We start from the raw sequence: 24,555 nt of genomic DNA, 5'->3' as shown, positions 1-24,555 counted from the left end.
ACATGGAGGAAAAGTTCCAGTGCTTAAGCAAGAGGTTGATAATGTCAGGTGAGTCCTGTTTCTAAAAGCAAAGCGGTTTTCACCTTTAAATGATGTAGTTGGGCTGTGTGTGGCCCATTACCCTGGGCCAACACGGAACCTCTGGCATGCGCTTAGACAGATGTGGTGTCTGGAGGGCTGGCATGGGATTTCAGACGGGGAGCATAAAAAGTGGAGGTTCGTGTCGGTGAATGAACATATCCCCTTCTCAGCTAATCAGGAAAAGGTAGTGGATGGCGTCTGGCCCCATTTGCCATGACACATGCTGCATCACAAGGCTGCAAACCCTGCGGGGCGAACAAACACTGGTGTTCAGCACCTGGCTGGGGGATATGTGCAGTCAGCAGGATCCGTGGAATCGCACTTGACGGGAGGCGGAGCTCTCTAGGCCGCAGCTGCATCCCTCCTTTCGGGGTTCCTGTCATCCCTAACTAGTTTCTTCCTTTGCAGTTATATCGGCACAGGTGGCAGTGATTTCTGAAAGACTGAGGGCTGTCCTGGGCCACAATGAGGATGACAGCAGCATTGAGATATCAAAAATTCAGCTCAGCATCAACACGCCGAGACTGGAGCCACGGGAACACATGGTAGGTGTGGGGGCTCAGAACACAGCAGGGCGTCTTCACCATTTTCCACCAGGCAGAGGTATTAGAGGCATGGAGCCTTCTCTCAATTTCTGTTTGACTTGCTCAGTTATGGTATCAGATGTTCCAGGGCCGGGCAGCAGTCTTCCAGGGTCAGCCGCCCTAATCTGTTTGTGTATGAAGAGCTCGTTTTACATTTTATTTATTTATTTAATTTTGGAGACAGGGTCTTGCTTTGTTGCCCAGGCTGGAGTGCGGTGGTACAATCATGGCTCACCACAGCTTTGACATCCTGGGCTCAAGTGATGCTCTTGTCTCAGCCTCCCAAGTAGCTGGGACTACAGGCGTGCATCACCACACCAGGCTAATTTTTGTATTTTTTGTACAGATGGGGTTTCTCTGTGTTGCCTCGACTGGTCTAGAAGTCCTGAGGTCAAGTGATCTGTCTGCCTCAGCCTCCCAAAGTGTTGGGATTATAGGCGTGAGCCACCGCACTTGGCCTCTTTTTTTTTTTTTTTTTTTTTTGACTGAGTCTTCTCTGTTGCCCAGGCTGGAGTACGCGATCTTGGCTCACTGCAACCTCCGCCTCCTGGGCTCAAGCAGTTCTCCTGCCTCAGCTTCCTGGGTAGCTGGGCTTACAGGTGCGCACCACTACTCCCAGCTGATTTTTGTATTTTTAGTAAAGACAGGGTTTCATCATGTTGACCAGGTTGGGCTTGACCGCCTCTTTAGTACATGTGACAGAGGCTGTTTCTGGCCCCAGAACCTAAGATATTTTTCTGGCCCCTTACACACAAGGTTTGCCAGTCCCACCTACTGCTGTAGAATTTTGTGGTTGGCGATTACATGAGAGCTGCTGTTCCCAGGATTGGGGAATGGGGGCCCTGGGCACCAGTTTGCATTGTAATGTGCCCTCCAAACAAGCCTGTTTTGGAGTTCTGTTTGCAAAGCAGAATGGCAATGTCTGTGGCGGGAGCGCTGGCCGGCTTCCTTCCTGCTGCTCCCGTCCCCAGGACACCGCGCTCATGAGAACCATGTCTCTGCAGGCTGTGGACCTCCTGCTGACGTCTTTCTGTCAGAACCTGATGGCAGCCTCCAGTGTCGCTCCCCCGGAGAGGTGAAGGCGTGGGCAGCTCCCTGGGTGGTGGGGCTCCTCTGGGTGCCACCTCTTGCTGGGCCAAGTCTGCAGGCCAGGGACGCATGAGCTCATCTCCGCGGGAGCCCGCGGCGGTGCTGAGTTTCATCAAATAGGACGCAGCAGAAGTCGGGAAGCACTGCAGATGATGGGTTGTCTTCCAGAAAGACCGTTGTTTTGGGGAACAGCTTGGCTCTTTCTTCGGCCGCTGGTGCTTGGATTAGCTGTTGGAGGGATGTGCAGGACTGAATGGCTAGTACTGATGGTTTCACGGCTGTCTCTGCAGGCAGGGCCCCTGGGCTACCCTCTTCATGAGGACCATGTGTGGACGTGTGCTCCCTGCAGTGCTCACCCGGCTCTGCCAGCTGCTCCGTCACCAGGTGAGGCTCTCCTTCACGGGGGCCACCCTTGGGGGCCCACTCTGAGGGCCAGGCTGCTGCTTCCCGGCTTGTCTTCAGTGCCCTGGAAAATTCCAGCTGGGAAGAGGGCAGTCTGCTCTGCCACCCTTGTTCTCGTTGCAGGGCCCGAGCCTGAGTGCCCCACATGTGCTGGGCTTGGCTGCCCTGGCCGTGCACCTGGGTGAGTCCAGGTCTGCGCTCCCGAAGGTGGATGTGGGTCCTCCTGCACCTGATGCTGGCCTTCCTGTCCCTGCGCTCTTCGACAGCCTCCTGACCTGTAGGACAAGGGATTCCTTGCTCTTCTGCCTGAAGTGAGCTCTTCTTTCACAGTCGCGTCTTCTCTCCTCTCTCTAGAAAAGTGACACATGCTCGTTTGATAAAATTAGAAGAGACAGACATGCAGATATACCACCCAAAGATAACCACTTTTTCGCATTTTGATGTATATCCTTCCAGAATTTTATCTGTCATTTGTTTATAATATGCGTGTGTTTGTTTCTTTGTTCATAAAAATGAGATCATATTATACTAAACTGCTGAAATTAATAGTAGATAGTAACTGTCTACATCGTTAAGCATTCTTTGATGTCCTGGTGAGAGCTGCTTTGTTTTGTGTTGGGGTTGTCTGGCCCTTGGTTGGACCAGCTCCCTCTGGTCAGGTTCTTCAGCACCCCATGGTGAGCAGCTTCCCAGTGTGTACACCTCGGGCTGTTTCTCTAGGGCTCAGCAGATGGGGCCATGTGCTGAGGTGAGGAAGGACCCTGTGGTCAAGAATGGTTTGCTCAGGGCCTCAAGGGCTCCCTGCAGCTGCCACGCAGAGGCGGAAGCCAGGACAGAGGGCTGGAAGACTCCGGTGGGAGTTGCTGGCTGGGGCTTGGCTTGCAGCTTCTGGTCTCTTGGGCAGAGGTAGCCCAGGTCGGGACAGAGCCCTGTTGCGATGCCGGAGACCCTGTGCGGGAAAGGGGAGAGCTGACGTTATGACAGGGTCTGAACAACAGAGAACTTAGAAGAGGCTCAAGAAATGTACGTGGAGCAAGGAGAGGGAGTCAGATGGCAGCTGCGTGGATCCCACACCTCAGACATGGGCCTCGGGGAGCAGGCACTCAGTACTCCGGGGATACAGAGTCCCTCCCAGGCGCTTGGCCACACCAGACAGTCCCCACTTGCCCCAGGCCCCAAACACTGAGTACTGGGTGTTGGCATGAGAGGCACATGGCCGATGGAGAAGTTGGGAGCTGGTGAGGAGGGAGGCATCCAGGTGGCTTGGGGGAGACAGGGCCATCCCCTCTTAGAAACACAGAGATGCCTCAGGATATATATCCAAGTGAAGAAAGCAAAATACTGAACTCAGTCTCAGATGCTACTTTTTGCACAAGAAAGGGAGAATGAAATATATATTTGGTGTGTGTGTGGTTGTTTTTTTTTTTTTTTTTTTTTTTTTTGAGACAGAGTCTCACTCCATCGTCCAGGCTGGAGTGCAGTAGTGTGATCTTGGCTCACTGCAACCTCCGCCTCCCGGGTTCAAGCAGTTCTTGTGCCTCAGCTTCCTCAGTAGCTGAGACTACAGGTGTGCACTACCATGCCCAGCTAATTTATGTATTTTTAGTAGAGATGGGGTTTTGCCACGTTGGCCAGGCTGGTCTTGAACTCCTGACCTCAAGTGATCTGCCCACCTCAGTTAGGATTACAGGCATGAGCCTCCACGCTTGGCTCAAATATGTATTAGTAAAACAGAAATATTAGAACTCTAAGAACACCACGACAGTGCTTGACATTTCCATCGCCTCATGGAATCTCATTCTGAGCTTCCTGGGTTACAAGGCAGAATTTTTCATGAGTATTGCTGTAGGTATGTTGAGTAAATGACACAGGTCTCGCTGTGTCCCCCAGGCTGAAGTGATCCTCCCACCTCAGGCTCCCAGTAGCTGAGACCACAGGTGTATACCCACACACCCAGCTAGTGAGAGATGGGGTCTCACTGTGTTGCCCAAGCTGGTCTTGAACTTCTGGGTTTAAGTGATCCCCTGAGCTGTGATTGTGCCACTGCACTCCAGCCTGGGCATCAGAGTAAGGCCCTGTATCAAAGAAAAAAATAAACCAAGGGCTGGGCTGGGCATGGTGGCTAACGCTATACTCCCAGCACTTTGAGTGGCTGAGGTGGGCAGATCACTTGAGGTCAGGAGTTTGAGACCAGCCTGTCCAACATGGTGAAACCCCGTCTCTACTAAAAAAATTAAAAACTTGACTGGTTGCGGTGACTCATGCCTGTAATCCCAGCATTTTGGAGGCCGAGGTGGACAGAGCACGAAGTCGGGAGATCGAGACCATCCTGGCTAACACGGTGAAACCCCGTCTCTACTAAAAATACAAAAAATTAGCTGGGCATGGTGGCGGGCGCCTGTAGTCCCAGCTACTCGGGAAGCTAAGGCAGGAGAATTGCTTGAATTCGGGAGGCAGAGGGTGCAGTGAGCCTAAATCGCACCACTCCACTCCGGCTTGGCAACAGAGCAAGATTCCATCTCAAAAAAAAAAAAGCACTAACAACAACTACAACAGAATTAGCTGGGCATGGTGGGAGATGCCTGTAATCCCAGCAACCTGGGAGGCTGAGGCAGGAGAATTGCTTGAACCCAGGAGGCAGAGATTGCAGTGAGCCAAGGTGGTGCCACTGCACTCCAGCCTGGGTGGCAGAGCAAGACTCAGTCTCACAACAAACAAACCAAAAAACCAAGGACCAATGCTCAGGCCATCCAGTTCAGAATGCACTAAATTCAGTTTTGTGAAATTCAAAGTAACTTTTTCGTTCATCCCTTATTTTGTATGGATTACATTTATATGTTATAATTTCTGTTTTCAGATTTTGTACAGCGGCAATTTCTTACTCTCTGTGCAAGTTTTCTTCCCAGTCACGAGATACTTTGTGCAGCTGCTTATCTCCAGGCCTTATTAAAAAGGTAGGTTCACTCATTTCCTATTTTTCCATTCTGCCGTACGTTTCAGGTTTACGCAGCTTTCGGATCGGAAGGCCGAGGTCTGCTGCCGCTTTGTGCCCATCTCAGGGGCAGCTCCTGTGTCAGGCTGGCTGTCATGGGGCAGCTCCTGAGTCAGGCTGGCTGTCACGGCCACCTCTGCTGTCTGCTTGGGCAGCCTGACTGCTGAGCGCTGCCTTTCCTTGTGTTCTCTGAGTGTAAAGTGAAGTTGTGTGAAGACAACTACAAGTCTGTGGTTGTAATCAAATAGATGTTGGTATTTATAGGATAGATGAATTAAAAGATCAGTATTCATAATAAGTATCTTTCCCTGGAAAGAAGAATTCTTATTGTTCTCATCTAGTAAATGTTCCTTACATTGTTCGGACAAAGGAATTTTTTTTTTTTTTTTTGAGATGGAGTCTTGCTCTGTCGCCCAGGCTGGAGTGCAGTGGTGCGATCTCAGCTCAGTGCAACCTCCACCTCCTGGGTTCAGGCAGTTCTCCTGCCTTAGTTTCCCAAGTGGCTGGGATTACAGGCACGTGCCACCATACCCAGCTAATTGTTTTGTATATTTTTTAGTAGAGATAGGGTTTCCCCATGTTGGCCAGGCTGGTTTCGAACTCCTGACCTCAAGTGATCCACCCGCCTTGGCCTCCCAAAGTGCTGGGATTACAGGCGTGAGCCACTGGCGCCTGGCCCAGACAAAGGAATTTAAAGATGAGCACTGGAAACCCTGAATGTCAAAAGCAAAGGTGAAATGGCACTGCAAACCAGTGTTGTCCTTTTATAGGATTTTAATGAACGTCTCGTGTATAAAATAGTGGTTTTCAGGCTGGGCACGATGGCTGACACCTGTAATCCCAACACTTTGGTAGGCCGAGGTGGGTGGATCATGAGGTCAAGAGATTGAGACCAGCCTGGCCAACACGGTGAAACCCTGTCTCTACTAAAAATACAAAAATTAGCCCAGTGTGGTGGCGCACGCCTGTAATCCCAGCTACTTGGGAGGCTGAGGCAGGAGAATCCCTTGAACCAGGGAGGCAAAGGTTGCAGTGAGCCGAGATTGCACCGCTGCACTCCAGCCTGGGTGACAGAGCGAGACTCCACCTCAAAAAAATAAAAAAAATAGTGGTTTTCAACTGCAGGCTTCACATTAGAATCAACTGAGAAGCTTTTGAAACTGCAGATTCCTGGCCCCTTTCCAGATAAATGAAGTCAGAATCTGGGAGCAGCCCCTGAAGATCCAGGGTGCTCGTATTTCCAGTTATTTCCTCTGAGGAACTTTGTCCCTGGTGCCAAGTTTTTAAAGAAAACATGGAGTTTGAGCTTAGGAGAGGGCAGCATGGTCCCCACCCAGCGTGCTGAGCAGGGACGACAGTCCTTGGAGCAGGCTGGTTATAAACATGGGAGGCTCTCATCTCCTTGGGCGCAGAGATGGACGCGGTCACGCAGCACCAATAGTGTGTCTCGCTTGTCCAGTTGGTGTGCGTTTTTGGTGGGAACGCCATTCCTGGCAGAGGCCTAGAGATGGGCAGTTTCACTGCCCAGGACCAAACCAGCCCTACCCCTGGGAGGCAGTTTTGTTCCTGCAATTCTGCTTCCAGACATTTAGTTCAAGGAAGCAGTCAGATGGCAGGAAGGTCTGCACGTAGGCTCTTCCCTGGAGTGCTGTGGACAGCCATGACCGCTGAGGGGCTCTGTGCCCTCCCAGGGGCTGGACTGAGGTCCCCTGAATGTGGGATTGTGTGTTGTGCCCTCCTACGGGCTGGACTGAGGTCCCCTAAACGTGAGGTTGTGTATTGTGCCCTCCCAAGGCCTGGACTGAGGTTCCCTGAACGTAAGGTTGTGTGTTGTGCCCTCCCAGGGGCTGGACTGAGGTCCCCTGAATGTGGGATTGTGTGTGTGGCATGGCTGTTGATGGTCTGTTTCCACCTGAGCATTTGCTCAGCCACTCACAGTGAAACTTGCACAATGAAGAAACTGCCGGGTCACTCTCTGTTTCAGTTTCAGTTCCTTGTGTTCAGATTGTTCTCAGAGGCCCGACAGCCTCTTTCTCAGGAGGACGCAGCCAGCCTTTCCTGGAGACCCTTGTACCTTCCTTCTGCAGACTGGCAGAGAGCTGCCCTCTCTCTCTGGACACACAGAACCTTCCGAGAGCTGTTGAAAGAGGAAGATGTTCACGTAGGTGACCGTTCCTTCTCCTGCATCGTGCCACATCCTGAGTCTAGGGTTTGTGTGTGCTCCTCAGGGGCAAGAACAGCAGCACATAGGTGACCGTTCCTTCCCCTGCATTGTGCCACGTCCCGAGTCTAGGGTGTGTGTGCAGACTGTCTCCTCGTCCCGAGTCTAGGGTGTGTGTGTGCAGACTGTCTCCTCGTCCGGAGTCTACGGGGTGTGTGTGCAGACTGTCTCCTCGTCCCTAGTCTAGGGTTTGTGTGTGCAGACTGTCTCCTCAGAGGCAAGAACAGCAGCACTTAGATGGTTTGATTGGAATCTTGACTGAAATCATTGTGGCCTCATGTGCAGCTGTTAAGAAAGTATACAGATACTGGGCACGGTGCTCACACCTGTGATCCCAGCACTGTGGGAGGCCAAGGCGGGTTGATCACCTGAACTCAGGAGTTCAAGACCAGCCTGGGCAACATAGTGAAACCCCATCTCTACAAAGAATGCAAAAATTAGCTGGGTGCAGTCATGTGCACCTTTGGTTCCAGCTACTCGGGAGGCTGAGGCAGGAGAATCGCTTGAGCCTGGGAGGTGGAGGTTGCAGTGAGCCAAGATCACGCCACTCTACTCCAGCCAGGATGACACAGCAAGACCCTGTCTCAAAAAAATAAATTAATAAATACAGAGAAACCCTGCTATACTTTCTCAGTTTCTCCCAACACGAACTTCTTTTTTTATTTTTACTGATATATTTTTTGAGACAACGTCTCACTGTGCTCAGTGATGCAGTCTTGGCTCACTGCAGCCTCTGCCTCCTGGGTTCAAGCGATTCTCCTGCCTCAGCCTCTCCAGTAGCTGGGACTACAGGCACCTGCCACCACGCCCAACTAATTTTGGTATTTTTAGTACAGACGGGGTTTCACCATGTTGTCCAGGCTGGTCTTAAACTCCTGGCCTCAAGTTATCTGCGTGCCTTGGCCTCCCAAAGTGCAGGAATTACAGGCATGAGCCACTGAGCCCGAGAACTTGGTTTTTTTTTTTTTTTTTTTTCTCTTGGAGTCTTGCTCTGGGGCACAGTGGGGCAATCTTGGCTCACTGCAGCCTCTGCCTCTCTGGTTCAAGTGATTCTCCTGCCTCAGCCTCCCAAGTAGCTGGGACTACAGGCACGTACCACCATGCCTGGCTTATTCTTGTATTTTTAGTAGAGACGGGGTTTCACCATGTTAGGCTGGTCTTGACCTCCTGCCCTCGTGATCCGCCCACCCTGGCCTCCAAAAGTGCTGGGATTACAGGTGTGAACCACTGTGCCCGGCCCCCGGGAACTTGTTTTAAACATGTCTGCCAGGCTCTGTGGTGGTCGCTCAGGGTCTCGGCTCACCCATGTGCACCTGGTTACTGGGAGCTGGCATTGCTCTCACCGGTGTGCCTTGGTACTGCTTTATTTCTGAGGATGTTTGCCTGGTTGTTTTGGTCTTTAGAAAAAAATCTCAAGGTGGCCGGGCGCAGTGGCTCATGCCTGTAATCCCAGCACTTTGGGAGGCCGAGGTGGGTGAATCACGAGGTCAGGAGATCGAGACCATCCTGGCTATGATGAAGCCCCATCTCTACTAAAAATAGGAAAAAGTGATCCTTCTGCCTTGGCCTACCAATATGTTGGGATTGCAAGTGTGAGCCACTGTGCCAAGCCTTTTGTGAAATTATTTTATTATTTTTAAATTATTATTATTTTCTTTTTGGAGACGGAATCTTCCTCTGTTGCCCAGGCTGGAGTGCAGTGGTGCAATCTTGGGTCGCTGCAACCTCAGCCTCCTGGGTTCAAGGGTTTCTCCTGCCTCGGCCTCCCAAGTAGCTGGGACCACAGGTGCCTGCCACCACGCCCGGCTAATTTTTTGTATTTTTAGTAGAGACGGGGTTTCACTGTGTTAGCCAGGATGGTCTCAGTCTCCTGACCTCATCATCCCGCCTCTGCCTCCCAAAGTGCTGGGATTACAGGTGTGAGCCACCGCACCCAGCCCTTTTTTTTTTCCCCCCGTATTTTTAGTAGAAACGGGGTTTCACCGTGTTAGCTAGGATGGTCTCAATCTGCTGACCTCGTGATCTGCCTGCCTCGGCCTCCCAAAGTGCTGGGTTTACAGGCATGAGCCACCGCGCTCGGCCTCCTAAAAATGTTTTTAAAAGACTTAGCTGGTCATGGTGATGTGCACCTGCAGTCCCAGCCATCTGAGAGGCTGAGGGGGAGGATTCTGGAGTCCAGGAGGCAGAGCCTGCAGCGAGCTACGATTGCACCACTGCACACACTCCAGCCTGGGCACACACTCCAGCCTGGGCACCACACTCCAGTCTGGGCAACACACACCAGCCTGGGCAACACACACCAGCCTGGGCACACACTCCAGCCTGGGCACCACACTCCAGCCTGGGCACACACTCCAGCCTGGGCACCACACTCCAGCCTGGGCACCACACTCCAGCCTGGGCGCACACTCCAGCCTGGGCACCACACTCCAGCCTGGGCGCACACTCCAGCCTGGGCGCACATGCCAGCCTGGGCACACACGCCCACACTCCAGCCTGGGCACACGACAGCCTGGGCGCACACGCCAGCCTGGGTGCACATTCCAGCCTGGGCGCACACGCCCACACGCCAGCCTGGGCACACACGCCCACACTCCAGCCTGGGCACATGCGCCAGCCTGGGCAACAGAACCTGTTTCCAAAAATAAATGAAGGTGTGCTACTGTGAATAGCTGTACAATGTTGTTGTTTTGTTAGTTTCTTTTTTCTTTTTTTTTTTTTCCTTTTTATAGATAGTTCTCACTCTGTTGCTCACTGCAGCCTTGACCTCCCGGGCTCAAGAGATCCTCCTGCCTCAGCCTCCCAAGAGGCTAGGACCACACACACGTGCCACCATGCCTGGCTGATTTTTAAATCTTTTGTAGAGACGGGGTGTCACCATGTTGCCTAGGCTGGTGTCAAACTCCTAGGCTCAAACAATCTGCTGGCCTCAGTCTCCCAAAGTGCTGGGATTACAGGCGTGAGCCACCGTGCCCAGGTAATTTTTAAATGAGATGGGGTCTTACTATGTTGCCCAGACTAAAATAGCCCTTTTATACTTGGAAAGAAGGATTACAGTACTAACATCTTTGTGCTAGGGAAATCCTGTACGAAATCATTCTTGACAAAACTAAGGTTTCTTTCCTGTGGTTCTCTCAGCTGCAATTTCATTGTAACACAGGGACATGGAGGGCTGCGTATGAGATGAAATGACAAACTGGTTTATAAACCTGTGGGTGGATTGTGTGTTCTGTCCTCATTGTATTGAATTGCTCCCTTTCTGTCAGTTAACTTACCAAGACTGGTTACACCTGGAGCTGGAAATTCAACCTGAAGCTGATGCTCTTTCAGATACTGAACGGTAAGTGTTGAAAAGAGCTACCCTGGCCGGGCATGATGGCTCACACCTATAATCCCAGCACTTTGGGAGGCTGAGGCAGGAGATCTCTTGAATCCAGGAGTTTGAGGTCAGCCTGGGCAACATGGGGAAACTCCATCTCTACAAATAATAGAAAAGAAATTAGCCGGGCACGCGGCACGTTCCAGTCATCACAGCCACTTGGGAGGCTGAGCCAGGAGCATTGCTTGAGACTGGGAGGTAGAGGCTGCAGCAAGCTGAGATCACACCACTGCACTTTAGCCTGTGCAACGGAGTGAGACCCTATCTCAAAAGAAAAAGGAGCTTCCCTTTAAAATGTTAACACGGTTTTCCACATTGTCTTCAAGCCTATGTTTTGTCATTTTATCCTCAATTTAATGTTTGGTTTAACTGTTAATCTTTGAGCACAATTTCAATTTTTTTTTTTTTTTTTTTGGTGGCAAGATGTATTAAAGCTTCCACGTGGTGGCAATTTCTGTTTTTCTTTTTTTTTTTTTTTTTCTGAGACAGAGTCTCGCTCTGTCACCCAGGCTGGAATGCAATGGCGCGATCTTGGCTCACTGCAACCTCCACCTCCCAGGTTCACGCCATTCTCCTGCCTCAGCCTCCCGAGTAGCTGGGACTACAGGTGCCCGCCACCACGTCCAGCTAATTTTTTGTATTTTTAGTAGAGATGGGGTTTCACCATGTTAACCAGGATGGTCTCAATCTCCTGACCTCGTGATCCATTCGCCTTGGCCTCCCAAAGTGCTGGCATTACAGGCAAGAGCCACCGCACCTGGCCGGGTTGCCCAATTTCAATTGTTATTCCTTTATTTAAGAAACATTTACTGAGCTCCTACCATGTGGCAGACAATGCTAGAGTGTTCTAGAAGCAGGGAGTATAGAGGGGAAGAAATAAGCCTGCCCATATGGCACCTTTGTATCGATGAGGGCAGATGTGGCACATATAAGGCACCCACTTAGACTTCACCCTACCCTGGCTGGGCTATGGCTGCTGTCCGGGAGCTGTACACGTGTGTCCAGGCCCTGGCAACACACAGACACAGAAGTGGATTAAAGGTAGGAATGAGCTCTGGAGATAACAGACAGGGCCGTGTCAGAGGAAATGACCAGGCAGGAGCAGAGGCTGGTGTGGAGCAGGTGGTGCAGACTGAGGAGAGGTGCCGGCCTTGACTTGGGGGCACCAGGAAGTGAGTAAATGAAGCAATGAACCCCCATGGGTCCCAGGGCTGATGACTGAGACTATTTGAGAGGCCGGATGTGCTGTTCTGGGCAGAGGAGTAGGGAGCCCAGAGGGCCCTTGGGTTTGAGGGTGTGGAGTTTAGGGTGGAGATCAGGGAGAGGGGAATGTGGTCACTGCAGACATGGAGCATCCTGCTGAGTACATGAGCCTCAGGGTGCCTGCCACACCTAGACTCAGGAGAGGGGAATGTGGTCACTGCAGACATGGAGCATCCTGCTGGGTACATGAGCCTCGGGGTGCCTGCCACACCTAGACTCAGGAGAGGGGAATGTGGTCACTGCAGACATGGAGCATCCTGCTGGGTACATGAACCTCAGGGTGCCTGCCACACCTAGACTCAGGAGAGGGGAATGTGGTCACTGCAGACATGGAGCATCCTCTGTGTACATGAGCCTCAGGGTGCCTGCCACACCTAGACTCAGGAGAGGGTTGGCAACAGCCACCCTGTGCTCCTTCTTCCGGCCATCAGGGGGCCTCCAGGCACATGCAGCAGTGTCTCCTGCGCCTGGATCCTGGTATCAGATTCTGGATGAAACCAATAGAAGTAATAGGAAAAGGAAAACATAGGGGCCACAGAAAGAACAGCTCGCTGCTGCCTGCGGCAAAACGGGTGCTGATGGTTCAGGTTGCGCCAAGCCCGCTCTGCCGGCGCTTCCTTCACACACCCCCGTTTCTCCTGGCTCCTCTCTGGGGTGGAATCTAAGGAGGAGGTCAGAGGGAGGCGCTTGTCTGCTGCATGAGGTCATGAGGACCACTCCTTACCACTCAGGTCACCGCTGCGTGGAAGTTGTGTTGAGATGTGTTCCGGGATTTTCTTTCTTTTCTCAATTACTTAAGTGATACTTAGATACATTCTGTGCTGGTTCCAGACAGTGTGGGTGGAGCGCCCCAGCTCCAGACAGTGTGGGTGGAGCGCCCCAGCTCCAGACAGTGTGGGTGGAGCGCCCCAGCTCCAGACAGTGTGGGTGGAGCGCCCCAGCTCCAGACAGTGTGGGTGGAGCGCCCCAGCTCCAGACAGTGTGGGTGGAGCGCCCCAGCTCCAGACAGTGTGGGTGGAGCACACACTCCTTAGCACTCACATTTGCAGGGTCGTGTGGAGCATTTTCCTGGTTGTGGCTCTTTCTGCATAAATGGGTTGCAGTATTGATGGTTCTCTGCACTGCAGATTTGTTTGTTTGTTTGAGACAGGGTCTCACTCTGTTGGCCAGGATGGAGTACAGTGTTGCACTCACGGCTCACGGCAGCCTCCCTCTCCAGAGCTCAAGTGATCCTCCTGCCTCAGCCTCCTGAGTAGCTGGGACCACAGGTGGGCACTACCATGCCCAGCTAATTTTTTATTTTTTGTAGGAATGGGGTCTCTCTTTGTTGCTCAGGCTGATGTCAAACTCCTGGGCTCAAGTGATCCTCCCACCTTGGCCTCCCACAGTGCTGGGATTACAGGTGTAGCCACTGCAGTTTTGAGTGAGTGTCTCCTTGAGCCCTTTCCCATCCGTATGCACAGAGCCCACAGTCTGGATGCAGGTTGCTTCACCATCCCCTTCTGGTGGGCCTGTGAGTAGCTCAGGTGCCCTCAGGTGACTTTCCAGCCTACTTTTTTTTTTTTGAGTCGGAGTCTCGCTCTGTTGCCCAGGCAGGAGTGCAGTGGCGCAATCTCGGCTCACTGCAAGCTCCACCTCCCAGGTTCATGCCATTCTCCTGCCTCAGCCTCCCGAGTAGCTGGGACTACAGGCGCCCACCACCACACCCAGCTAATTTTTTGTATTTTGAGTAGAGACGGGGTTTCACCATGTTAGCCAGGATGGTCTTGATCTCCTGACCTCGTGATCCGCCCGCCTCAGCCTCCCAAAGTGCTGGGATTACAGGCGTGAGCCACTGCACCTGCCCCAGCCTACATTTTTGTGCTTGCCTATTCTGTTCATCAAGCTCATCTGCTGTGTGGCCAGCAGTTACCCCGTGGGATGTCATCCTGAGTGGCCTTTGATCCGTGGAAGGGGGGGGTCACAAAGGTCACTCCTGAGACCAGGCCTTTCCCACATCCCCAGGCACCCCACCCTGCAGACAGTGAGGTCTCATCCCTACTCCAAGGTCCCCAGGCACCCCACCCTGCAGACACGTCTCATCCCTACTCCAAGGTCCTGAGCCACCAGTCTCAACCCAGCTCTCACTAGTGCTGTGTGTCCCTTACTGTGGGCCTGTTCCATGGTTATGGGGAACCGCTGGCCACGAAGCATTTCTCAGAATTGATGGCAGTGTTTGCTGTTCCAGGCAGGACTTCCACCAGTGGGCAATCCATGAGCACTTTCTCCCTGAGTCCTCGGCTTCAGGGGGCTGTGACGGAGACCTGGAGGCTGCGTGTACCATTCTTGTCAACGCACTGATGGATTTCCACCAAAGGTTAGCAGCACACACTGTATTAGGGTTCTCTAGAGGGACAGGACTAATAGGATATATATAAAGGGGAGTTTCTGGCCATGCTGGTGCCCATCTAATTAGCTAAGGGTGGGTCTGCCTTTCCCAGCCCATACCCACATGTCAATCTCCTTTGGCAGCACCCTCACAAACACACTCAGGATCAATGCTTTGCATCCTTCAGTCCAGTCACGTTGACACTCAGTATTAATCATCACACACCGATGAGGCCTTACTTTTAATCATGGTAGTTCTAAGAATGCATTTTTCTCTCAGTCCAATTTTGGTATGCAAAGTACACTTGAGCATATCACATAACAAATCTAAGTCAGTACAAAATAAAGGCAAGCTTCGTGCATCGGTTGTTTCTTTATGTGTATAGACTTGTCAGAAGCAACAACTTTGGGCCGGGCATGGTGGCTCACACCTGTAATCCCAGCACTTTGGGAGGTTGAGGTGGGTGGATCACCTGAGGTCAGGAGTTCGAGACCCAGCCTGGCCAACATGGCGAAACCTCCCTCTCTAATAAAAATACAAAAATTAGCTGAGTGTGGTGGCAGGCGCCTGTAATCCCAGCTACTTGGGAGGCTGAGGCAGGAGGATTGATTGAACCCGGGAGGCAGAGGTTGCAGTGAGCCGACTGGGCGACAGAGCAAGACTCCGTCTCATAAAAAAGAAAAAAATAGCAACAACATTGTTTTTCTGTTCTGTCACCTGGTATTCAAGGTGAGCATGTGTGAAGCACAGCACAAATGGCCTAGCAGATACTGGGCATCACAGCCTCTCTCCATCTGAGAGGGATTCTCAGGACAGAGCAGTTCCTGAGGCGTTGCGTGTGGGCCAGAAGGATGGACGGAGTGTACCTGGGGCTGTCCAGGCTTTGTCCCCAGGGGCCCTTGTCTGCAGCTTCACACTGTTGTGTTACAGCTACAGCGTTCAGTACAGATGGCAAGTGTGTATGCAGCTTCCCTCCATGTCCCCTGCCTGTGGCAGCCACGAATCCATTTTTTGTTCATGGATTTGCCTGTTTTGGATGTTTAATATCAACAGAATCACATAGTATGTGGCCCTTTGTGTCTGGCTTCCTTGGCTGAGCAGAATGTTTCTGAGGCTCATCTGTGTTGTAGCACATATCAGCATACCCTTCCTTCTTATGGCTGACTGATGCTCACAGAAGGTATGGAGGCTGATGCACCTCCCTCGTGGGTGACTTCTTGTTAACCCTACTCCAAGAATGCCTCCTGAAATTTCCCATTTATCTGCTGTTACTTTAAATCCCACTCTTAGGTCAAAACAACCTTGAGGCCGGGCGCAGTGGCTCATGCCTGTAATCTCAGCACTGGGAGGCCAAGGCAGGCGGATTATCTGAGCTCAGGAGCTCGAGACCAGCCTGGTGAAACCCTGTCTTGACAAAAAAAAAAAAAAAATTAGCCAAGCATGGTAGTGTGTGCCTATGGTCCCAGCTACTCGTGAGGCTGAGGTAGGACTGCTTGAGCCTGGGAGGCAGAGGTTGCAGTGAGCTGTGATAACACCACTGCATTCCAGCCTGGGTGACAGAGTGAGACTACATCTCAAAACAAAAAACCAAATCTTCCACCATAAATCCAGCGGTTAGATTCACAGAGCATTCTTGCTTTTCTCTGAGGGGTTGACTTCAGTAGTCCTTCCCTGTCGTATAGAAGCCCTGCCTGGGGGTAACAGTGCAGGGATGCATCGTCTCTCTCAGCTGCCTGAGACATGGCTTCTGTCTGTAAGTCCTTAAACATTTCTGTCTGAGAAACTGGATTGTTCAGCCTCTTTCTTCAGCCTTCCAGCTTCCCCAGCCTTTATGGGTAGGTTTGCACAGAGCTGCTCACTGCGGAACAGAAGGATCAGCCATATTTTGTTTATCCATTCACTTTATTTGTTTGTTTTTTGAGACAGAGTCTTACTTTGTCTTATGTATATTTATTTTGAAACCGGGTCTTTCTTTGTCACCCAGGCTGGGGTACAGTGGCAAGATTTCAGCCCACTGCAGCCTCGACCTCCTGGGCTCAAGTGATCCTCCTGCTTCAGTCCCTCAAGTAGCTGGGACTACAGGCACCACCACACCTGGCTAATTTTTGTAGTTGTTGTAAGGATGGGGTTTCACCATGTTGGCCAAACTGGTCTTGAACTTCTGACCTCAAATGATCTGCCCGCCTCGGCCTCCCAAAGTGCTGGGATTACAGGCGTGAACCTCTGCCAGGCCTGACTTGATGGTAGCCATCCTAGTGGGTATTAAGTGCTATTTGATTGTGGTTTTGATTTGCACATCCCTGATGGGTTGTGATTTTAAACATCTTTCCATTTTCTTATTGGCCATTTGTAGATTTTTTTTGGAGAAATCTGTTCACATCCTTGGCCCATTTGAAAACTGGGTCACATTCATGTTCTGCATAACAATGTTCTGGTTAACAGCGAGTGACGGTGACCCACACAGCCACATAAGTGACGGTGATCCCACATAGCCATAGTTGTTTGTACCTTTTTTTTAACTGTGTTTTTACTGTACCTTTTCTATGTTTAGATACACAAATACTGTTGTGTTACAGTTGCAGCATGCAATACAGTTACATGCTATGCCGGTTTATAGCCTGGGAGCAGTGGGCCGTGCCATGTGGCCTAGGTGTGCTGGGGGCTCTGGTCTGTGTCTGTGCGGTGGGCTGTGCCATGTGGCCTAGGTGTGCGGGGGCTCTGGTCTGTGTCTGTGCGGTGGGCCGTGCCATGTGGCCTAGGTGTGCGGGGGCTCTGGTCTGTGTCTGTGCACTTGGATGTTCACGTGATGAAACCGCCTAAAGATGTGTTTCTCAGAATGAATCCTTGTCATTGAGCAGTTCATGACTGTATTTATCTTACTGAGTTGTATGAGTTATTTATATATTTTAGATAAAGTTCTTATCAAATATATGATTTGTAAATATTTTCTCCCATTCTGTTCTTTTTTCACTCTCTTGATAGTATCCTTTAATGTACAAAGGTTTTAAATTTTTATAAAGTCCAGATCATCTATTTTTAGTTTAGCTCTTAAGGATTTTGATTCATTTTGATGGATCAGAAAACATTTTGGGCCAGCCACGGTGGCTCACGCCTGTAATCCCAGCATTTTGGGAGGCTGAGGCGGGCAGATCACTTGATGTCAGGAGTTCGAGACCAGCCTGGCCAATGTGGCGAAACTAAAAAAATACAAAAACTAGCCAGGCGTGGTGGCAGGCGCCTGTAATCCCAGCTACTCAGGAGGCTGAGGCAGGAGACTTGCTTGAACCTGGGAGGCGGAGGTTGCAGAGAGCCAAGATTGTGCCACTGCACTCCAGCCTGGGCGACAGAGTGAGAGACTGTCTCAAAAAAAAAAAAAAAAAAAAAAAAAAAAAAATTGTTGTGTGAGGTCATCCAGCTTCATTCTGTTGCTTGTGGCCATGCAGTTGTCCCAGCACCATTTGTTGAAAACGCTTCTTTCCCCACTGAATGGTCTTGGCACCCTTGTCAAAAGTTAGATGGCTGCTCATGTGAGGATTTGTTTCTGGCTCTCATTGTGTCCCTTGGTCTGTATGTCCATATGCACTGCGTCATTCGGATGACCGAAGCTTTGTAGTAGGTTTGAAAATTGGGAAGTGTGAGGCCTCCAACTTCGTTCTTCTTTTTCAGGATTGTTTGGTTTTTCTAGGTGCTTTGTGGTTCTGTCTTAATTTTGGGATGAGTTTGTCAGTTGTGACAAAAGTAGCTGGGACCCTGATAGGGACTGCATGTGGGGCAGTATTGCCATCGCAGTGATAGCGAGTCTTCTTTCCTCTTGAATCATTTGTTGCTAATGTATGGAAACACCAGTGATTCTTGTGTATTCATTGGCTCTAGTCATTTATTAGCTCTAAGAGTGTTTTTGTATCGACTCCTTAGGGCTTTGTATATATAAGATCATATCTGGCCAGGCATGGTGGCTCACGCCTGTAATCCCAGCACTTTGGGAGGGTGAAGTGGGCGGGTCATGAGGTCCCGAGTTGGAGACCAGCCTGGCCAACATGGTGAAACCCCATCTCTACTAAAAATACAAAAATTAGCCAGGCGTCGTGGTGGGCTCCTATAATCCGTTACTTGGGAGGCTGAGACAGAAGAATCACTTGAACTCAGGAGGCAGAGGTTGCAGTGAGTCGAGATCATGCCACTGCAACTCCAGCCTGGGCGACAAGAGTGAAACTCAGTCTCAAAACTAAAAAACAAAAGAAATATCATATAATATGTGAAGAGAGATAGTTTAACTTTTTCCTTTCCTATTTGGATGCTTTTTCTTTTTCTTGTTGAATTGCCCCAGCTTGAACTTCCAGGGCAGTGTTTTTTGTTTTTTTGTTTTTTTCTGAGACGGAGTCTCGCTGTGTCACCCAGGCTGGAGTGCAGTGGTGCAATCTCGGCTTACCGCAACCTCCGCCTCTCAGGTTCAAGCGATTCTCCTGCCTCAGCCTCCCGAGTAGCTGGGATTACAGGCACCCGCCAGCACGCCTAGCTGCTAATTTTTGTTCGTTTGTTTTTGAGACAGAGTCTCGCTCTGTCTCCCAGGCTGGAGTGCCATGGCATGATCTCAGCTCTCTGCAACCTCTGCCTTCCGGGTTCAGGCAATTCTCCTGCCTCAGCCTCCCAAGTAGGTGGGATTACTGGCGTCTGCTAACATGCCCGTCTAATTTTTTGTATTTTTAGTAGAGATAGGGTTTCACCACATTGGCCAGGATGGTCTCGATCTCCTGACCTCAGATGATCTGCCCGCCTCAGCCTCCCAAAGTGCTGGGATTACAGGCGTGAGCCACCATGTCCGTCCCCAGCGCAGTGTTGAGTAGAGGCAGCGACACTGCTCTGAGTGTAGAGAGGACATCCTTGTTGCCCCTGATCTTAGGAGAAAAGCTTTCAGTCTTTCCTCAAATCTGATGTTCGCTGTGGCATGATGTTCCATACATGCCAGGTACTAGATTGAGAAGATCTCCTTTTGTTCCTAGTTTATTGAGTGTTTTTATCACAAAAGATGTTAAATTTCATCAAGTGCTTTTTCTACATCTATTGAGATAATGTTATGGTTTTTGCTTTTTATTTTATTGATAACTGCATTATATTGGTTTGGGGATGTTAAGCTATCCTTGCATTCTTGGGATAAGCCTCCTTGGTCATGGTACATAATTTTTGTATTTCTTGGGTTGGGGTTGGTAGAATTTTGTGGCAGTTTTTGTTGTTTATTGTTGACTAATGTGAGGGTCACACTGTCAGAGAAGCACAGCCATCACTCAACTCTGGAGGCAGAAGGAGAACTGGGAACTCCAGCACTATTAGGTGATACTGAGGAGGATTTTATTGTATTTTCGCTTCAGCTCAAGGAGTTATGACCGCTCAGAAAATTCTGATTTTGTCTTTGGTGGCCGCACGGGAAATGACGATATTATATCCAGATTGCAGGTGAGTTTGAGGATGCCACAACTCAGTGCATTCACTTCATTTAGGCTGCGTGCTATTAAGATATTTATTGCCGGGCGCAGTGGCTCACGCCTGTAATCCCAGAACTTTGGGAGGCCGAGGCAGGCGGATCACAAGGTCAGGAGATGGAGACCATCCTGGGTAACACGATGAAACCCCGTCTCCACTAAAAATACAAAAAATTAGCCAGGTGTGGTGGCGGCCGTCTGTAGTCCCAGGTATTCGGGAGGCTGAGGCAGGAGAATGGCGTGAACCCAGGAGGCAGAGCTTGCAGTGAGCCGAGATTGCGCCACTGCACTCCAGCCTGGGCGGGCGACAGAGTGAGACTCTGTCTCAAAAAAAAAAAAAGATATTTATTGTTGGCTCATGCTTGTAATCCCAGTACTTTGGGAGGCCAAGGCTGGTGGATCACCTGAAATCTATACAGGTAGACAGCATGTACCTGTGTGTGTTCACTATCAGACAACAGGCGTTTACTGGTGCTCGCCACCCGTGTGTCTTCTGTGCCAGGCCCCTGTTTCCCCCTCCCCCAGCACTGGGGCCTCCCAACTCCTTAGCCAGATGCTTTCCCTAGACCCACCTGGCTCCTCCTCAGTGAGACCATCTGGTTTTTCCTCTTAATTGTAATAATTATTATTATTATTATTGGAACAGGGTCTTGCTCTGTCACCCAGGCTAGAGTACAGTGGTGCGATCATATCTCTCTGCAGCCTTGACTTCCTGGGCTCAAGCAATCCTGACAGTGTGCACCTGTGTGCGCCACCACACCCAGCTGATTTTTTGTAGAGATGGAGTTTTGCCATGTTGCCCAGGCTTGTCTCGAACTCCTGGGCCCAAGTGAACCACCCATCTCGGTCTCCAAAATTGTTGGATTACGGGTGTGAGCCACTGCACCCGATCTTTATTCTTCTTTAAAAAATACAGTCGGCCGGGCACGGTGGCTTACGCCTGTAATCCCAGCACTTTGGGAGGCCGAGGTGGCTGGCTACATCACTTGAGGTCAGGGGTTCGAGACCAGTTTGGCCAACATGGTGAAATCCCGTCTCTACTAAAAATACAAAACACTAGTCGAGCATGGTGATGTGTACCTATAATCCCAGCTACTCAGGAAGCTGACTTAGGAGAATCAGCTGAGCTCGAGAGTCAAGGCTGCCATGAGCCAAGACTGCACTGCCGCACTCCAGCCTGGGCAACCAGACTGAGACAGTCTCAACAACAACAACAACAAAAAAGACTTGTGAGACAAAAATGATGTGTGGGGTAAAATGTTAGCCAGAGGTTAATCTGGGTGAAGGGCACATCAGTGTCCTTCTGCTGTTTTTTTTTGTTTTTGTTTTTGTCTGTTTGTTTGTTTTTGAGACAGTCTTGCTCTGGAGTGCAGGCTGGAGTGCAGTGGCAGGATCTTGGCTCACTGCAGCCTCCACCTCCCAGGTTCAAGCTATTCTCCTGCCTCTGCCTCCTGATTAGCTGGGATTACAGGCGCCTGCCACCATACCCAGCTAATTTTTGTATGGCAAAATTTTGTATGGCTAATTTTGTTGGCCAGGCTGGTCTTGAACTCCTGACCTCAGGTAATGCACTTGTCTTGGCCTCCCACAGTGCTGGGATTACAGGTGTGAGCCACCATACCTGGCCTTTTTTTTTTTTTTTTTTTGAGACGGAGTCTCGCTCTGTTGCCCAGGCTGGAGTGCAGTGGCACAATCTGGGCTCACTGCAAGCTCCACCTCCTGGGTTCACGCCATTCTCCTGCCTCAGCCTCCCGAGTAGCTGGGACTACAGGCGCCCGCCACCACGCCCAGCTAATTTTTTTGTATTTTTTAGTAAAGACAGGGTTTCACCATGTTAGCCAGGATGGTCTTGATCTCCTGACGTCGTGATCCGCCTGCCTCGGCCTCCCAAAGTGCTGGGATTACAGGCGTGAGCTACCACGCCCAGCTGTTTTTTTTTTTTTAATTGATAAGTAGTACTGTAACTCCTGGGCTCAAGGGATCTGTCTGCCTCGGCCTCCCAAAGCGCTGGCATTATAGACGTGAGCCACAGCACCCGGCCTGCACTGTTCTATATTCGCAATTTCAAAGTGATTTCCAATTGAAATAGTTTGTCCCACTTGTTCCTTCTTGCCCTGTGCCCTGTGGAGACCTCTTCCTGACCCCCGCTGTCTGGGTCCCTGGCTGGCCGGGCAGTAAGCCCCGAGGCCTTCCTGTGCCAGCATCCTGCTCTTTTCCAGGAGATGGTAGCTGACCTGGAGCTGCAGCAAGACCTCTCAGTGCCTCTCGGCCACACCCCCTCCCAGGGGCACTTCCTCTTTGGGATTTTCCGCAGACGGCTCCAGGCTCTGACAAGCGGGTGGAGCGTGGCTGCCAGCCTTCAGAGACAGAGGGAGCTGCTAATGTACAAACGGTAACACCTGCTACCACCTGGGCAGGGCAGCATCTCATGACGGTCCTAGAGTTTCTTTGTAGCGAGTTTGTTTCCCGTTACTTACTTGTCTGTGTGTCCCCACCCCAAGCCTGTCCATCTCTGTGGCACATGCCACGGAGAAGAGGATCTGGAGGGTTGAAAGTACTTTTGATTAAAACCTTCCCACCGAGCGAGGTGGTTCATGCCTGTAATCCCAGCACTTTGGGAGGATGAGGCGGCTGGATCACCTGAGGTCAGGAGTTTGAGACCAGCCTGACCAACATGGCGAAACGCCATCTCTACTAAAAATACAAAAAAAATTAGCTGGGCGTGGTGGCGGGCGCCTGTGATTCCAGCTGCTCAGGAGACTGAGGCAGGAGAATTGTGTGAACCTGGGAGGCAGAGGTTTCAGTGAGCCGAGATCACACCATTGCACACCAGCCTGGGCAACGGAGCGAGACTCCGTCTCAACAACGACAAAAAAACCTTCCTGCTCAGACGTGGAGGGACGTCGCAGAAGGAGCTCTTACCAAAGTAGGGAAAACTGTTCAGAAATGCCCATGGCAGCTGCATTTATAATAAGAAGCGTGAAGTCATTTAATTTTACAGTCATAGGGAATTGCTTCACTAGACAGACTGGTGCATCATCCACTTGGTTATTATGTAACTGTTAAAAGTTGTTGGTTATTATGTAACTTTTAAAAGTTGTTGGTTATTATGTAACTGTTAAAAGTTGTTTGTTTGGTAACACATTTTGAGCGCAGTGGGCCAAGCATGGTATAGGGGAGTTGGGCTCAGAGTGCAGGCTTTGGATGGGACAGCGGGACACAGGCCAAGGCTCTGGTTCCAACAGTGGCCCTGGGTTTCAGGGTGGTGGTTGCTGCTCTGAGAGTCTGAGCCCTTGGGAAGGAGCAGAGTGTATGCTGTGCCGTCACCACCAATACAGCCTCTTCTTTCCAGGATCCTCCTCCGCCTGCCTTCGTCTGTCCTCTGCGGCAGCAGCTTCCAGGCAGAACAGCCCATCACTGCCAGATGCGAGCAGTTCTTCCACTTGGTCAACTCTGAGATGGTGGGTGCCCCGTGTGCACATGTCCATCTGATCTGTCAGTGCCTGTGGCGCTGACAGCAGCTCTTGCAGCCTCCAAGCATGTCCTGACCGTGCGAATTACTGAGGAAAGGGTTCAAAGTCAAATAGGGAACAATGTCTGGAATGCCATGTGAGGGAGGGCCCCACCCACAGCCAGGACGGCGGCCAGCACATCACCAAACCAGCTGTAGGTTGCCTTCTCCAAAGTTTGAGTTCCTTTAGTTTCCCTCAAGTTTTAATGATTTTGACGCATGGAATCATACAGACCATTTTGTGTGCCACGCACCTTGGTTCATTTATTTCTAATCTCAACATACTTCATGTGTGAAAAAGCCTTGTGGTGATCTGACTACCGCTGTTGCCTGCCAGGCAGCCCAATTATCTTCCATTTTAGACACTGCCCAGCGTGAGTTGCAGGGTGATCTTAACCAGTAGGCTGGGTGCGGTGGCTCACACCTGTAATCCCAGCACTCTGGGAAGGTGGGTGGATCACTTGAGTCCAGGAGTTCGAGACCAGCCTGGTTAACACGCCAAACCCTGTTTCTACAAAAAATAGAAAAATTAGCTGGGTGTGGTGGTGCACGCCTGTAGTCCCACCTACTTGAGAGGCTGGGTCAGGAGGATTAATTGAGCCTAGGAGGCAGAGGTTGCACCGAGCCAAGATCCCACCACTACACTCCAGCCTGGGTGACAGAGCAAGACTCTTGTCTCAAATAAAAAGAAGTGGCACTTGCTGTGGGGATGGGGCAGAGTAGGGACCCAGTTGGTCAGAGCTGGGGAGACAGATACCAGCCCCTCCCACTCTACAGAGAGCAGCTTCTGCTCCCGAAGGCCTTTTTCTTGTTTTTGAAGATGCACAAACGTGAGAGATGGAATTCAGGTTCCATGCCAGCTGTGGAGCATTTTATATGTTTATTTATTTATGTATTTATTTTTTTTTATTTTTTATTTTTTTTAGACAGAGTCTTGCTGTGTCACCCAGGCTGGAGTGCAGCCGTGCATTATCGGCTCACCCCGCAACCTCCGCCTCCCAGGTTCAAGCGATTCTCCTGCCTCAGCCTCCTGAGTAGCTGGGACTACAGGTGCCTGCCACCATGCCCGGCTAACTTTTGTATTTTTAGTAGAGATGAAGTTTTACCATGTTGGTCAGGCTGGTCTCGAACTCCTGACCTCGTGATCCACCCGCCTTGGCCTCCCAAAGTGCTGGGATTACAGGTGTG

General features: G+C 50.8%; 1 protein-coding gene across 15 annotated transcripts in view; it reads left to right on the top strand.

Annotated features, from left to right (window-relative positions):
• Positions 1 to 24,555, top strand: part of FANCA (FA complementation group A) — an 80,073-nt gene that overhangs the window by 46,842 nt on the left and 8,676 nt on the right. For 10 of the 15 annotated variants that reach the window (XR_008514759.1, XR_008514760.1, XM_054534359.2 and 7 more), the window contains 11 exons: positions 490 to 626; positions 1,670 to 1,740; positions 2,045 to 2,138; positions 2,280 to 2,467; positions 5,014 to 5,110; positions 7,133 to 7,309; positions 10,636 to 10,709; positions 14,239 to 14,367; positions 19,746 to 19,830; positions 22,076 to 22,248; positions 23,209 to 23,317. Coding sequence is in view for 13 of the 15 variants with exons in the window: in XM_054534359.2 (XP_054390334.1) it covers positions 490 to 626; positions 1,670 to 1,740; positions 2,045 to 2,138; positions 2,280 to 2,467; positions 5,014 to 5,110; positions 7,133 to 7,309; positions 10,636 to 10,709; positions 14,239 to 14,367; positions 19,746 to 19,830; positions 22,076 to 22,248; positions 23,209 to 23,317 (1,334 nt within the window). In the remaining 2 variants the exon portion in view is untranslated. Of the gene's footprint in view, positions 1 to 489; positions 627 to 1,669; positions 1,741 to 2,044; positions 2,139 to 2,279; positions 2,468 to 5,013; positions 5,111 to 7,132; positions 7,310 to 10,233; positions 10,604 to 10,635; positions 10,710 to 14,238; positions 14,368 to 19,745; positions 19,831 to 22,075; positions 22,249 to 23,208; positions 23,318 to 24,555 lie in introns of those variants that run through there. The other 5 variants (XM_063717804.1, XM_054534361.2, XM_024233417.3 and 2 more) reach the window with 3 other exon arrangements.

Source organism: Pongo abelii, chromosome 18 (genome assembly GCF_028885655.2).
Source record: "Pongo abelii isolate AG06213 chromosome 18, NHGRI_mPonAbe1-v2.0_pri, whole genome shotgun sequence".
Classification (NCBI taxonomy): Eukaryota; Metazoa; Chordata; class Mammalia; order Primates; family Hominidae; genus Pongo; species Pongo abelii.
This window is presented reverse-complemented; position numbering and strand designations above follow the sequence as displayed.